The 16191-nt window shown below is 41.9% G+C and overlaps 1 protein-coding gene and 1 non-coding gene across 3 annotated transcripts in view; both read right to left on the bottom strand.

The window, feature by feature from the left end:
- Positions 1-1632: 1632 nt before the first annotated feature.
- Positions 1633-1739, bottom strand: LOC129511206 (U6 spliceosomal RNA). Its single transcript, XR_008664764.1, has one exon. It is a non-coding gene; the product is annotated as a U6 spliceosomal RNA (small nuclear RNA).
- A 2215-nt stretch (positions 1740-3954) lies between these two features.
- The window catches only part of TTL (tubulin tyrosine ligase), a 34146-nt gene continuing 21909 nt past the window's right edge, over positions 3955-16191 (bottom strand). The window contains exons 6-7 of one of the 2 annotated variants that reach the window (XM_055327422.1): positions 9866-10009; positions 3955-7052 (exon numbers count right to left, since the gene is read on the bottom strand). In XM_055327422.1, coding sequence (XP_055183397.1) covers positions 6938-7052; positions 9866-10009 — 259 coding nt within the window. In that variant the 3' untranslated portion in view covers positions 3955-6937. The remainder of the gene's footprint in view (positions 7053-9865; positions 10010-16191) is intronic. The other variant, XM_055327423.1, reaches the window with a different exon arrangement.

Here is a 16191-nt window from a genome sequence, read left to right as displayed (position 1 = left end):
TCTCTCTGTCTCTCATGAGAGGCACAGAGAGAGGGGCAGACACAGGCAGAGGGAGATGTGGGACTCGATCCCAGGACCCTGGGATCAAGACCTGAGCCAAAGGCAGACGCTCAACCACTGAGTCCCCCAGGTGCCCGTCAGCTGGTAGTTTTCATTCTTCCTATACACTTTGAAAAGTTATCTTCTGTTTCGATCCTATGCTGACACCGTTGAACCTACCAAGATGTGTGGAGCTGTAACCTAAGTTGTGGCGCCTCCCGCTTCATGTCGCTGCTCCTTTTTAGGAAAACTCTTCATTTCCTCTCCCCTAGTCGAGGACTTCTAGAAGGCAAGAGGATGAGGGGATTATTGCTGGAGCAACCATTCCCATCAGCATAAACAGTTGCTGGAAAACGGTTAAAACAAAAACAACTCACTGATCCCGAATCCCTCTTTAACTACCAGGTCTCCCCTTCAGAATGCAAGGTTGATCATCCTCACTGTTGCTCTACCGCTTTCAAGGTTCATCCATTTTAGAGCAACTTTCAGTACTTCTTTTCTTTCGTGGCTGAATAAGAATGCATGGTATGGATACATTACATTTTTAACATTTCATAAAATTCATCAGTGAATCTATTTGATCCTGGGCTTTTCCCTATGAAAATATTTTTTTATTATTAATTCAATCTATTTTTAGGTCTGTTCTGATTTTCTGTATCTTCTTGAATCAGGTTCATCAGTTTTGTTTTAAGATTTTGTTTAATCATGAGAGACACAGAGAGAGAAGCAGAGACACAGGCAGAGGGAGAAGCAGGCTCCATGCAGGGAGCCCGATGTGGGACTCGATCCCAGGACCCCAGGATCACACCCTGGGCCAAAGGCAGGCGCCAAACCGCTGAGCCACCCAGGCTGCCCTCCTTAAACATTTTAAATGACTGAATTAAAAGTCTTTGCATAATAAGATGAATGCTTGGGCTTCCTCAAGGATGGTTTCTACTGATTGCCTTTTCCCTTCATATGCCATACTTTCCTTTTTCTTTCCATGTCCAATAGTTTGTGTTGAAAATTGGAAAAATCTAATATGATGGGGCAACTTTGAAAACCAGATACTCTATCCTCTCCAGGATTATTATTTTCTGAAACCATACTGTAAAGCCTTTATTCTTTGATGCGTGTGACCACTGAAGTCTCTATTACTTTAGTGATCAACTAATGATTGAACAGATTTCTTTAAACACTTGGATCAATAAGTCTCCCAGTTTTTGCCAAGGGACTCTGTGTATGGGTGTGTGTGTTGAGCATGCCAGGGAGTCTTGTGTAGATCCTCCTGGTCATATAGAGGTAAAAACTGAGGGAATTCAGGGTGCCTAGGTGGCTCAGTTGGTTATGTATATATGACTCTTGTTTTCAGTTCAGGTCTTGATCTCAGAGTTGTGAGTTCAAGCCCCACGTTGGGCTCCGTGCTGGGCATGCAGCCAACTTAAAAAGAAAAAAAAAAAAAAAAGATGGGAAATTCAGGTCTCCCCAGGCATGCACACAGCCCCTTCCATGTGTGGCCTTCTATATTTTTCAGAAACTTTTCAAAACTTCCAATGGACATCTCATTCCCCATCTTTTCCTAAGTTTTTTTTTTTTTTTAATTTGTGAAAGTACAAACATATGGAATGCTTCATGAATTTTCGTGTCATCCTTGCGCAGGGGCCATGCTAATCTTCTCTGTATTGTTCTAATTCTAGTATATATGCTGCCGAAGGGAGCACTTTTCCTAAGTTTTTTTAGACAGCTTGTTTTTTGTTCCAACTCATAGCCATCTCAGGAAGTTGAGGTATTAAACAATTGCTAGTGATTATTTTTAACAAACTCACCTAGGGAAAAGGTTGTTCACACTGGGCACACTTTGAGAGCTGTTAAAGACAAGCCCTGGGATGCCTGGGTGGCTCAATGGTTGCGTATCTGCCTTTAGCTTAGGGTGTGATCCCCGTTCGGGGATCGAGTTCCATATCAGGCTCCCTGTGAGGAGCCTGCTTCTCCCTCTGCCTGTGTCTCTGCCTCTCTGTGTCCCTCATTAATAAATAAATAAAAATCTTAAAAAAAAAATACAAGCCCTGAGAGGAGGACTTACATGGAACCTCCAGACAGGTCAAATGACAATTCACTGGGAATGGGGCTTTTTGGAGGAATCCAACCTCACTCTGTACCCTCCTGTTGTTGTTAGACTCCTGGGTTTTACCATAATTATGGGGCTTTTCTTTTCCAAAGTTTCTGTGGAGCTAGGAAAAGGGAGATGAAAATAGGGTGAATTAAAATATCACAAAACTTACTGTCCTTACCAAGGTGGAACTATTTTTTCTTTAATAAATGTTTCTGGACTGTTGCAAGTCTTTGGTTAATTTCCATTTTTGTCAGTGTTTCCACTGCTTTCATGGAGAGGATTTTCAGAGGTTTTACCCTGCTATTCTTACTGATACCCTCATGTGAATTTGCTTGCAGCAATCAAGCTGTGTCACCAAATATCCTATGAAACAGGGGCTTATTTTCTTTGCCCTTAGGGATGCTTTGGGGGAGACATCTTTAAAATATCACTGGACCTCCGAGGTTATGGGATAACTTCAGGTTCTTTAAGGAGAAGGGGGCAGCAGCAGGACCAGCCTCTTAAGAGAAGTCCTCTAAAAGCTATAAACCTCTCCACTCTCAGGATCTTATATAGATTCCTGCTTGGGTCCATGTCTGCTCATCCCTGCACCCTGCCCTCGCAATCTACACTGAGTCTGGTAGGTGTGTGTCATATCATATCAGAAACCTGTCTGGAGTGCTTAAGCCAGGGCTTCTATTTGTGGAAGGCTTTGTGTCTGTGCTAGAAGTTATGTTTATGGAGTGATAGCAGCCATACCTGGCAAAGAAGTCCAAAGCACCCAGCATCATCACACAGGAAGTTACAAGTTAACTACAGTTTACATAAATGACACTAAATGCCTGAGGCGTGTGAGACTTACAGATATTTATATACCTGGCCTTAGTGAACTCTTAAGACTTCATGGCCTTCTGGCTGATTGTAGAATCATTTCAGAAGCCCCTCTACCTTCTCCCTATGTTTGAAGCACACATAATGCTTTCTCACAACTATGGGTCTCACCTGACCATCTGTATCATGATTCAGACAATACACAAGACATGTAAGATGGACTGGATTTTGGCAGCTGAAATTGTTCAAATGCTTACCTTAGAGGAGCTCATCACAGTTTCAAAGGACAATCTGTCGGCTTATGTATTGAGTAATATGCTACGTCAGCAAACAATGGCCACATCTGGCTTGTGTTTGGCCTCTGAACGAAGTTTTTTTTTTTTTTTTTAAGTGTTGGTTTAAAAAAAAAGAATATGCAACAAAGAACATGTTTGGTTTGCAAAGCCAGTATTTACTAATCTGATCCTTTATGGAAAAAGCCTAACTACCTCTCAGTAACAGAATCATGGATTTAAGTAACCAGTGATATCCTAGGACAGTCAACCACCATGATGAGATGACAGAACCAAAGGGCACAAAAAAACTTGAAATATTACTTTAATGCTCTGGGCATTTTCAACATTCATAAAATCACCTTATTTCAGAGGTCATCTCCTCTTAGGTACAGATTCTGTGTCCAGGATCAGAGACAAGGGTATCACTGAATTTTCTCCACAGGACCCACATGCTGCAGGGGACCTACTCTGGCACCTTGTCTTCTCTAGCAGAGTCCCCACCACACCCACAACAGGGCTTGATCCACACCTGCTTGCCACAATGTTGGCTGTCAATGAAAACACACTCTGTAGCTTCACTGCTGCTTGCAGATTCTGTGGATCCCATACATTTCCAACACTACCAGATATTCCAAGTCTGTGATCATTATCCTGAGGCGCTAGTGAAACAGCAAGTCAGCCAGTGAGTATGCCAGAACCTGTTCCACTGTATCATACAGACACTGAGGCACTTCAATGTTCTGGGTAAAATTGAGTTTATAATTACCACAGGAGTTAAGAGCGAGGGAAGGAGTTTTCTCTCAATAATTCATAACCTTAACATATACTTAGCAGATTTATACATTCCTGTCTGTTTACATTTGTTGTCAAGGCTTCACAAACTGTTGAAGTCAATGAGAGTACATTTGAGTTTACAAATGCTGGGACAAGAAGCAAAGAGAGAACATGCTTTAGACAGTAGTTGCTTGTATCCTGAAAATGTAGGTCAACACATTGACCAACAACCCGGTCATTCTTAAAGAAATGCCTGTCCTTCCAAAAAGAACTTTTTTAAAAAAAGCCCTAGGCCTTATTTGATTATTCTCAGGTAGTAATGTGTTTGTCCTTTCTTCTCAAGCAGTGGTTCAAGGCATCTCAAAGCATACTGACACCTGAGGTTCTGATTTAATTGGTCAGAGGTGGGAGAGAGGGAGGGTGGTGAAACTAACATTTTTCAAAAGCTTCCCAAGTGATTCCAGCATAAAGTCAGCACTGAGAACCTTGGTACCACAGGTTCTCGAGTCTTCCTAATCTTACCTGTCCTCACTAAAAGTCCTTGAGGTAGTCCCCAGGCAACGATCTCTTCCATGAGATCAAAAACTAAGGCACAGAGAGGTTAACAGGTTCATCTCACACTGTGCGGCCAAATGATGGGACCAATATAGGAATTAACATCTCTAAATAAACAACACCTCCGCCCCCTCAATGGGCGACACATCGGCAGACTGCATATATAAAGACTAACTGAGGAGGAAGGAATGATCATCTGTGCCCAAGGTATCATGGAAGGGTGTGGACACAGTTCTGAGCCAACCATCCCAATCGAAAATAAATGCGTAAAATAGATACTTAATTGAAAGCATGTGAGGAATGAAGTACAACTTTCTTTCTAAAGCCTTACTTCCCTCACATATATGCTATTGATTTGTTTCTTAAAAAATCCATCAAGATCCATGGGCTTGCAAATCTAAATTTAGTTCTGTCATTGTAAGAGTTGGAAAACTCTCAAATGTCCCTTTAAATTAGGTCCAAAAGGTCATTACAAATCTGCATTCACATGTGATAGCATGATAAAAACTTCCATGCTTTTCCCATCAACAGTCCACAGAGACTTCCCAAGGACTCAGTATCTTAATACTTTCTAAATGGGTCATGATCTGCTCAAAGTCCCCAAAGACTAATCCAATAGTGCTGGACCTCCAAGATTGACTTTCACTGCTGACTGTTTTATTTTGCTCTGGACACAAACTTTATCATCTGTATTCTGGGTAACCATCAGGCCTTTTATTTTGTAATTCCAAATTTGCAGAAGAGCCAAGCCAGTTGGGCCTTTCTCCTTTACCCTGACATTATGTCATCACATCCTACACCCACTGCTGCATCTATTAAATACTCCTTATTTCTTTCTTCACTGTGAGCTCCCACATCTCATCATGTTTGAGGAGGCATTGCTCTTTTCTCTTTTTAAAAATGTTTCCACAATGGCAGAACTGTTGTTTGGTGCCACACAGAAATAACAATGGAGCACACACATACACAAAGGAAGAACACAGCAGGTACTGGACAGGAGGCCTGTGGTGGTTCCCAGGACCCTCTAAGAAGGACCTGTTCATTCAGCTCACGCTGAACACAAGAAGCATCTTGTTCTTCCCATGGCTAGTGATGTAACCTCCTGAAAAATCTGCAGAATGTTTGACCAGCAAGTGGAAATTACACCTAACAGGACACATTAGTTGACTTACAAGATGCTATGTGGAGCTCTGAAACCACATCTTTTCCATTTTAGGAGACTCTCCCATTTGGGCTAGACATACACTCATTTAGACCCTTGCCCTGATGTTAAGAGGCACAAGCAGGCAGAGAATCCTCCCTGGAACAAAACCTGCCCTTCCAGCTCCCACGGAAGATGTTTCGAGAGCAAGAAAATGGAGGAAAGCTACCTGTGCCTGGGGCAGTGCCACCTAGTGGTGGTGATGGTGGTGGTGGTGTGTGTGTGTGTAATTCTACTCCTGCCCCAGACAGGGGTTTTTACAAAGTTTAAGACAACAACAAAAAAAAGGGAACTTTGCAAAAGTGCATGTAGAATTCTGGTTAAAATAAAGATAACTGAGAATCATATTTCAAAGACCCACCACACCCAACTATTAAGTAAAGCAAGACATTGAGTTTTTTCTCTCTCATGCTTATTTGATGCTTATGGGTTTGTGGCAGACTTGCTGCTTGGTTTCTAAAACATGCACAGAGCAGATCGAGAGCAGCATTTGCCGTTTCGGTGCCCAGCCCACATCAACCCTGATGGGTGACTGATCAAACGCCATCAGAAACATGATGAGGAAATCCCCCTCCGCTGTGAGGTGGTGCCCAGCATGAAACCAAGGACTGTTGGTGCATGCTTGTCCGGACTTTTCTGGGCAGGGTGTTGTGGAGAGGGATGGGCAGGGAAACACTGGCAACCTCCCAAATTCTATAATATCCAATGCCTGTCCCAGACGGAAGGGTTGCAGCTGGGCATAGAGCTAAGGCACTAAGGCTGTAGCAGGTGGAAAGACACCAACCAAAGGTCCGACAGTCTCAACCCCCAGGGAGGAAAGGCGCTGCTCACAATGCTGCCTTAGGATAAAAATTGGATTTTTTGAAGGATAAGAACATAAAATACTCAAATCCCTGTCTTTTCCCCTTAGAAGAATATTTTACTCCCCCCTCAGAGAAATTTGCTTCAGTTTTCACATCTTAATAGCAATGCTGAGAGCGCCACCTGGGAACCCCTGAGCAACCACTCTTTGGGGAAGGTGCCTTTTCCTCTCGTGTTCTCTCTTCTACTGTGTTCTCTCTTCTACCGTGGCTCTGCAGGTTGCTTCTCTTTCTCCAGTCCTGGCTTGGTAGTGAGCAATCCTGACCTTTCACCTTCCCCTGGACCAGGAGCTCGTGGTTCTTCTGAGGCAGCTCTGAGCACCTCCCTCGGTCACAGCTTGATGAACGCAGCCGGCTGGATGTGCTGCGGCTCCACATCTGGGGGTGGGAAGACACTGGATATGGCAATGTCCACGATGCCCTGGCACAGTTCTGCATAAAGCCTCCTGAAATGTTTTTCAAAAAACATCACTGACAATGTTCATCAAAGTACATGTGAAAAGTCAGTTTTTTTTTCACCAGGACCTGCCCTAGATATTCCATCTCATGACCAAATTTATAAAATTGGTTTCCATGCTACGTACAAAAGCTGCATGAAGATCAAGCATCACCTTAACAAATATTTCTCAAAGGTCTCAGGTGAATAGACAACTTCTGCTCTCACTGGCAGAGAAGAGGGGCAATTTCAATAGAGTGTAAGAGCCATCTTGCCTGTCTGTGGTGGGTATACTTGGAGGGAAAGCACCTTCTCATTGTGGCTGAGGAGATTCTAGGAAAGGCTCTCAAGGGGTGACAAATAAGCTGAGACCTGGAGAATGAGTGAAGTGGATGACAAGACAGTAGTAGATGACAGGGTAGAAAAGAGGACAGAGAGGAGAGACAGACCCAGGAGATAGAAGGAGGGGAAAGAGGAAAAGGAGGAGAAGAGAAAGAGAGTATGTGTTGGGGGAGGGGGAGAAGAGGGGTTCCACCAATGGAAGGAGCAGAGAACACTGAGAATGGATTTATTTTTATTTTTTGGATTTTTTAAAAAAGATTTTTATTTATTCATGAGAGATACAGAGAGAGAGAGAGAAGCAGAGACACAGGCAGAAGGAGAAGCAGGTTCCATGCAGGGAGCCCGATGTGGGACTCGATCTCGGGACTCCAGGATCACGCCCTGGGCAGAAGGCAGGCGCTAAACCGCTGAGCCACCCAGGGATCCCCGAGAGTGGATTTTATTGGAGCAGGAGCATCCCCATTAGAAGGCTTTCTGCAAAAGCCTCCACATTGGGGGTGGACAGTAGAGGACTGCTAAGGCTGGAGGACAAGGTCCCAATGGACAGAACTTGAGGGTAATGGAAAGGAGGAGGCTGGATCTTGGTCAGAAGTCCAGCTTGGATTCTGTGGGGAAGGGAGGTGGACATTCACAGGGATGGGAGAGTCTGGGGCAGGGGGTGCCTCTCAGACATCCACAGACATCCTTGCAGGACACTGGGCAGGCAGGTGCACACACTGGTCTGGAACTCTGGACTGTGATGCAATTTGGTGGTCTTAAAATTATGAAGTTGAATAAGATCACATTCAGAGAAAGTGCAGGGGAGAGAGAAGACAACACCCAGGACTGAGGCACTGACACAGGTCCACTGATGAGGAACAAGAAGCCAACCTTGCCCACATTTCCTCAGTCAAAACTTCCCAGTACAGATTGTGCCTGAAGCCATGATAGAAGTGCATCTCAGCAAGGTGTGAGCAGCTGCCTCAAAGGCTGTTGAGAGGTGGGATGTCCACACAGAAAGGGGCCACTGGACTTGGCAATATGGACTTGGGTGGGGACCTTCAAAGAACAATTTCTATTGGGGGGAGGGGATGGTATACAGCCCAGAATGGACCGCAGTACAGGTGAGAAGAGAGGAAGAGAAGACAGCCTGAGTAGACACTGCTTTCCAGAAGTTTGTCTGTGACAGGAGCAAGAAGAAGGAGTCACCAGAGCAGGATGAGGCTTCAAGGGAGGGCTCTTTTTTAACAGATGGGGAGATCTGCTGCATATGCACATGCTGATGGAAACCATATCCCAAAGAGGGGGAGAAGGTGATACTGTGAATGAGAAAGACAAAGAGACATGGGACAGGGTAAGGAGGGGATAGGGTATAGAACACAAGGAAGGACTGAACCTTTATTGGAAGGACAAGGGAAAACAGGCATATTGCTGTGGATTTGGTGAATGGAAGATGTGAGCCATCCTGTTCTCCTCTTTGCTTCAGGTGGCTTACCTCTCCTTCTTCCATCCCACTCAGTTCCAAACACCACCCCTCAATAGCAGCCCTTTGCTCAATGATATTATCTTTAGCATCCTTTATCAAAGATAAAGCATGTCCCAGTTTGTGACCCAGGCCCCATTATGGGGCCTCGCAGGTTGGGAGTACTAAGAGTACTGGTTAGCTGAAAGGACTGCCAAACAAGAATAATCACACCTGCCATGTTGTGGCCATGGAGCAGGTGGCAAAGGCCTGGCTCCTAATGAAAGAGCTACTTGTATGTTAACACTGCCCCTTATAGGTCCAGGACTTTCTCCTGAAACGTGGAAGATACCTCAACTCCTCTAAGACATGGATGTGTGAAACCTGAAGGGTCTTGACCTGATGAAAACCATCTTTAGAAGAACCAGCAGCATTTAAGGATCTTACATCTAAGGCCTCCATGATGCTTCTGAGGGTACGTTCTGTTCATCTGTGCATCTCCCACAGAGCCTGGCACAGGGCATAGTCCCACTAGATGCTACATCCCCCTTTTCGCCCTTTTGAAGGCTCTCCTCCCCTCCTCTCCATGGTATATGTGACACTCTTCTCTCTATCCTAGTTCTAGCTCCACTGTGTCTACAACGCCTTCTCAGAATACTTCCTGCCTGAGGAGGCCCTCAATTTCTTGGTTATCAGTGTCCCCTCTCCCCTCTCCCAAACTCACAGGACCTCCATTCCCTGAACTGGTCACACAAAAGGGTCTCCTCTGACAGTTATTAGCTTTGCTTGAAACCCTCATTCATAGCACCTACCTGAGTACAGACTACTACTGCTCAACACACATGGGGGAATTGGGAAGGACTGACCCAGGAAGCCCCCCTGCTAGCCAGGGTCCTGCCAAAGGACATCACCCTAACAACAGTTAAACAGTCTAATGCTTGAACACTCTGGTAATGGGAGCTCACCACCTTGCCAAGACAGACTATCCAACTGTGGAACCAACTTCCCATTTGTTAAAACACAGTGATGTTCAGGCTTACTGAGCACAAGCAGGGGCGCCATTGACCTCAATGAGCCAGACCTTCAGCGTCTCATCCACCATGAAGTCGAAGCCAAAGAGCTGGAAGCTCTGGTAAGGGAGGTACCTGGTGCTGATGGCAGGCTCCACACTCATGAGGCAGCTTCTGCAGGGCAAAGGAAGAGAGCTCACTGAGAGTGGGTTGGTTGAAGCAGAAGGAACATGGAAAATGTGCTTGGCTGATTTTATATCAAAAGTGATGATAAAATATCCACTTGGACTTAATTATCTCTTTTATTTATTATATTGTATTTAAGATTTTATTTTGAAGTATCTCTACCAATGTAGGGCTCAAACTCACAACCCAGAGATCAAGAGTTGCAAGCTCTACCAACTGAGCCAGCCAAGTGCCCCAATTCTCTTTCAAATTTGTTACTAATAGGGGTACCTGGGTGGCTCAGTCAGTTAAGCATCTGCCTTCTGCTGGGGTGTGATCCTGGGGATCCAGCCTCCATCAGGCTCCCTACTCTGCAGGGAGCCTGCTTCTCCCTCTCCTTCTGCCCCTCCCCCTGCTTGTGTTCTCTTTCAAATAAATACATAACATCTTTTAAAAATGTATCACCAAATAGAGTATTTAAGACAATGTTATTTATGAAGCTATTTGTTACAAAACTCTGTAAACACTCATGTTCTTACAAGTAGGGCCTGCTTTCCCAGCACAGGGCTAAGTCACCACAGCCCTTGGAAAGGTGGATTCTTCCAATAGGAGGCTGCACCATGTTTGTAATAAATAAAACACTCCCATGCATTGTTGCCATATAAAAGAAATGGACTACCATTTGGTGAAGAGTAGAATTTGCAGTGAAGTTGGCCTAATCGATTGCTTTGCTTTCATTAGCTCCAGTTCTAATGCCAAATTATTATTAATTAAAAGATTTAAATATTGAAATACAAAATAGAATTGTTAGTAACCTCAACTACCATTCAAAAAATGGGGAAGAAACACAAAAAAACTGAAAACACAAAAAAGTTGAAAATGAACCTCAGAAACATATTGAGTTATTACATAAGATCTAAGGTCAGGGGCCTAAGACCAGAATCTTGGACAAGTTTTTTAACCTCTCTGAGCCAAGCTTTGATTTTTTTAAAAAAATATTTTATTTATTTATTCATGAGAGACACACACACAGAGAGGCAGAGACACAGGCAGAGGAAGAAGCAGGCTCCATGCAGGGAACCCAATGCGGGACTCGATCCCAGGACCCTGAGATCACAACGTGAGCTGAAGGCAGACACTCAACCACTGAGCCACCCAGGTGCCCCCAAGCTTTGCTTTCTTTATCCACAAAGGAAGAGGTAAAAATAATACCTAGTCCTAGTGCTGGGATGGTTCAATTAAATAATTACATAAATAACTTACTAGGGTACCTGGGTGGCTTAGTAGGTTGGGGGTCTGCCTTCAGCTCACGTCCTAATCCCAGGGTCCTGGGATCAAGCCCCATGTCAGGCTCCCTGCTTAGCAGGAAGTTTGCTTCTCTCTCTTCCTCTGCCCCTTGTCTCCTCCCACCACCCTGTTTATGCTCTCTCTCTTAACCTTACTACTTGATGGGATGAGCACTGGGTGTTATATGTTGCCAAATCTAACTCCAATAGAAAAATATATACGAAACAAACAAAAAAACCTTACTACTAATAAATCAGTTTTCTAGAATAACCATCCCAGAAAACCTCTGCCATTTCTGTTTTATAAAGATCTTTCCTGCCTTTTCCCCTCAAAAGAATGTTGGGGCAAAATATCTATTTCAGTAATAAAATATGTTGTAATGACTCTAAGATTACCAGAGATAGCTTTCCTCCTACACAACTGTATGTTTACAAGGAAAAATTAACGAACTAGCTTTCACGTGACTAACTCCAAGATGCACCCATACAGGTACGTTTTGACTCATGACTTTAAAGAATTGAGACCTCTCTGAAATTGGAGCCAGGATCTTGCTCCTCCAACCTACCCTCTACCGCTACACCCCCAGAAAGGAAAATATTTCTATGCATATGTTTAAACCTTTAAAAGTAATTTTGAGCAGTTAGCTATTTAAGAATCAATTGGAATAAAAATTTCTTCCCTCATTCACCTTTAACGTGAACTGGTAAGCCACATACCACTTTTTTTTTTAATAGCTTTATCTCTATGAGGAAATACCCTTAACTTTTGTTTTAATTAAAATACCCTTTCCGATATTATAATTTTTTTTAAAGATTTTACTTTTTTATTCATGAGAGATACAGAGAGAGAGAGGCAGAGACACAGGCAGAGGGAGAAGCAGGCTCCATGCAGGGAGCCCGATGTGGGACTCGACCCTGGGACTCCAGGATCATGCCCCGAGCCAAAGCCAGACGCTCAACTGCTGAGCCACGCAGGCGTCCCTCCAATATCATAATTAAGAAAACTTTTACACTTAATAGAGGCTCATGGAAAAAAAAAAGAGAGAGAAAAAAACCCTAACAAAGTGAAAGAAACACTATGTTCAAACACATAAAGGAAAAGCTGAGAGCCAGAAGCAAATAAAAATTAAATACTATTTTTTTACAGCTAGAAGCTCAAGATTAATAATACACTTTTTCAAGAATTTTTTTTCATCAGAGACTTTATACAGTACATCTTTTTTCGGCAGGAGTGGGAAGTTAGGGGGAGGCTAGCTGGGGAAAAAAAAACAAACCATGAGAGCTGTTAGGAGCATTTTTAGCACCAAAGCAGCAACACTGTCTGAACTGTACAGAACAATCAGGGAGGGGGGGACAAATACCCAATAAATCTTTTGCCTAAAATAGGAAATCTTTCTTCAGCATACTTGATTTATCCAATGTCAGAATTCTAAGCACCTACAATCCCTGAAGAAATGGGACTCTAATTATTCTGCCAGATTCTATGTAAGAATACATTAAGGAAAAAGTCTTAGTCATTGTGGTAATGTGGTAATGACAAAATGGATGACAGACTAACAGAACAGAATGGAGATTCCTAACATAAATGGCTACCTGATTTATAACAAAGGCTCACCAAAATGCAGTGGGAAAAGGCCAGCCTTTCACACAAATGGTCCTGGGTCAACAAGATGCCCCATAGAGAAACATGAAACCTGACATAGAACAATTCATAGATTATAGGTCTAAAATGTAAAAGATAGGAACGCTGGGTGGCTCAGTGGTTTAGTACCTGTCTTCAGCCCAGGGCATGATCCTAGAGTCCTGAGATCAAGTCCCACATCTCTGCCTGTGTCTCTGCCCCCCTCTCTCTCTCTCTGTGTCTCTCATGAATAAATAAATAATTTTTTTTAAAAAAAATGTAAAAGATAAAGACCAAGATGGCCATCAACTATAGAAGGATAAACCATGTAATAATCACACAAATATTGCACAGCAATAAAAAAGGAAATTACTGCCATATGCAACAATATGGATGAAACCCATAGATACAACTGTGAAAAAACATTGAACGTGAAACAGAAAATACAGTATAATTCCATTTATATAAAATGTAAGAGTAAGCAAAAGGAATCTATAGTCATGAAAGCCAGAAGAATGGCTATATGTGGCATGAAGTATATATTTTGAAGGAGTCCAACAGAGTATTGTGTGGTGCTGTAAATGTTTTATATCCGATTGTGTTATGATTAGCAAAGTGTATGCATAGTTAAAAGCTCACTACACTGTACACTTAAGATTTGGGGACTTCACCATATGCATGTTGTACCTCAATTTTTAAAAAAATCTCTATTGGATTTAATAAATTAATAATAACATAAAAATTATTTCCAGGCTTATTAGGAAACAGAACCAAGAAAAAAGAACAGACAATAGAAACAAGATCTGTAAAAGTCAAGGGGTGGCAAATTTTTTTCTACAAAGGATCAGACAGTAACTATTTTAGGTTTTGAAGGGCTACATGTGGTTTTTGTTACATATTCTTCTCTTTCTAAAAAACCTTTAAAAAATGTGGAAACTATTTTTAGCTCATGGTATATATGAAAACAAGCTTTAGGTTGGATTTGGCCCATACGCAGTTTACTAACCTCTACTACAAGTAATTTAGATTTCAGACTAATCAAATAAACATGTTAAAGAATTACCATTAACATGTTCAAGAAAATATAAGACAAGTGGGAGATTTCACAAGAGAACTATAAAAAGAGTGAAATGGAAATTCTAGAACTGAAAATTACAATACCTAAAATCAAGAATTCAACAGATGAGTTTAACAACAAATTTTAATGGTTTTCCTTTTTCCTTTTTAAACAGGTTTTAGTTACTGAAGTGAGAGATCAATGATACACAAAAACCATGGGAGAAATGTGAGACAGTGAAAGGACTGGTATCCAGAATCCCAGAGGAGAGAAGAATGGGACAAAATCCGTAAGTGAAAAAGACAGTGGTCGTGAGTATCCCAAAACGAATAAATGACCTGAAGCCACAGATTCAGGAAGCACTATGACACCTATGTAATGCAGGCCAGAAAACAATGGTAAGCCATCTTCGAAGGACTTTAAAAAAAAAAAAAGGAAAAAAAAGATTCTGCTGATCTAGAAATCTGTTTCCAAAGCAAGTGTCTTTTTTCTTTTTCTTAAGAGATTTTTATCCATTTATTTGACAGGGAGACAGAGAGAAAGTGAGCACAAGCTGGGGGAATGGCAGGCAGAGGGAGAGGGAGAAGTAGGCTCCCTGCTGAGCCAGGAGCCTAACATGGGGCTTGATCCCAAGACCCTGGAATCATGACCTGAGCTGAAGGCAGACGCTTAACCAACTGAACCACCCAGGCACCCAGCAAGTGTCTTTTTTTTTTTTTTTAAGATTTTATTTATTTGAGAGAGAGAGCGAGAGCGCGAGAGAGAGCTGGGGGAGGGACAGACACAGAGGGAGAGAGAATCTTAAGCAGACCCCCCCACTGAGCAGAGAGCCCAACACAGGGCTTGATCTCACAACCCTGGGATCATGACCTGAGCAGAAGGCAGAAGCTTAACTGACTGAGCACCTCTATTTTTAATCTTTTTAAGGCCACTTGCTTTGGGGTCACCTGGGTTGCTCAGCTGGTTAAGTGACCGACTTTTGATTTCACCTCAGGTCATGATCTCAGGGTTGTGAGGTCGAGCCCTACATTGGGTTCTGCACTCAGCTGGGAGTCTGTTTGAGATTTTCTCTCTCTCCCTCTTCCCCTGCTTATTCAACCCCCCAACATGTTCTGTCTTAAAAAAAAAAAAAAAAAGAATAAGGAAACTTATCCTAGACAAAATCAAGAAAATATATGAAACTTCAAAGAGAAGCAACATGAAGGGTAAAAATGTATGGGGAAATCTAAATGAATGTTAACTATATAATAACAATAATAATAATGTCTTGTGAGTTTACAACATAGGTAGCATTAATAACACCCATGGACCCATAATCCAATTCCATTAAGCCCCTTTCTTGGGTCCCTCCTGTTTCCACTTCAAAAATAACCACTATTTTGAATTTTTTGTTTTTCATACCTTCAGTTCTCTATTTTTATCATATATGGACATTCCTCTAAATAGTTTATTTAGTTCTGCTTGTTTTTCAATTTATATGAACAGAATCAATCTATATACAGCTTGTAAAAAGCTTATATTTTTTGTAATTTTTGCTTGACATTATTATGTTTGTGTAACACCAGTGAAAATATCCTTCAGGAATAAGGTGAGATAAAGACATTCTCAGATGACAGAAAATCAAGAGGAGTTATTATCTATAGAACTACTCTACAAGAAATGCTAAAATCTGAAGGGAAATAATACCAGAGAAACTTGGAACATTAGGACTGATGGAAGAGAATTAAAAAGGGCAAGTATTTGGGTAAATAAAAAAACAGTATTTTTCTCTTTTTATATTGAACTCGAGTTTCTTGTAGGCAGCCTACCATTTGGTCTTGTATTTTTTTTTAAAATCCAACTGGATTGTCATATATATAAAAAATATATACGACTATTGATAGCAAAAATTATAACATTATGCCGTAAAGATTTCAGTGTTTATGAATGTAATATACACCACAACTATAGAGAGTTAAATGAACCATAAAGTTGTAAGTTTTCTGCATTTTATTTGAAGTGGTGAATTATTAACTCTAGGAAGGCTGTGAAATACATACTAGGTATATAAATCATAATCCCTAGAGTAACCATTAAAAAGAGAAAGGGAGCCAAATACTCAGTAGAAAAATTAAAATGGAACTCTAAATTTAAATAATTTTTAAAAGGCAGGAAATGGGAAAATAAAAAACAAAACCAGAGGGGGCAGATAGCAAATAATAAAATAGTACACATATATCCAACCAAA

Source organism: Nyctereutes procyonoides, unplaced genomic scaffold, assembly GCF_905146905.1.
Source record: "Nyctereutes procyonoides isolate TBG_1078 unplaced genomic scaffold, NYPRO_anot_genome, whole genome shotgun sequence".
NCBI classification, from domain to species: domain Eukaryota; kingdom Metazoa; phylum Chordata; class Mammalia; order Carnivora; family Canidae; genus Nyctereutes; species Nyctereutes procyonoides.
Note: the sequence above shows the minus strand (reverse complement) of the source record. Positions and strands in the feature narration are given on the sequence as shown.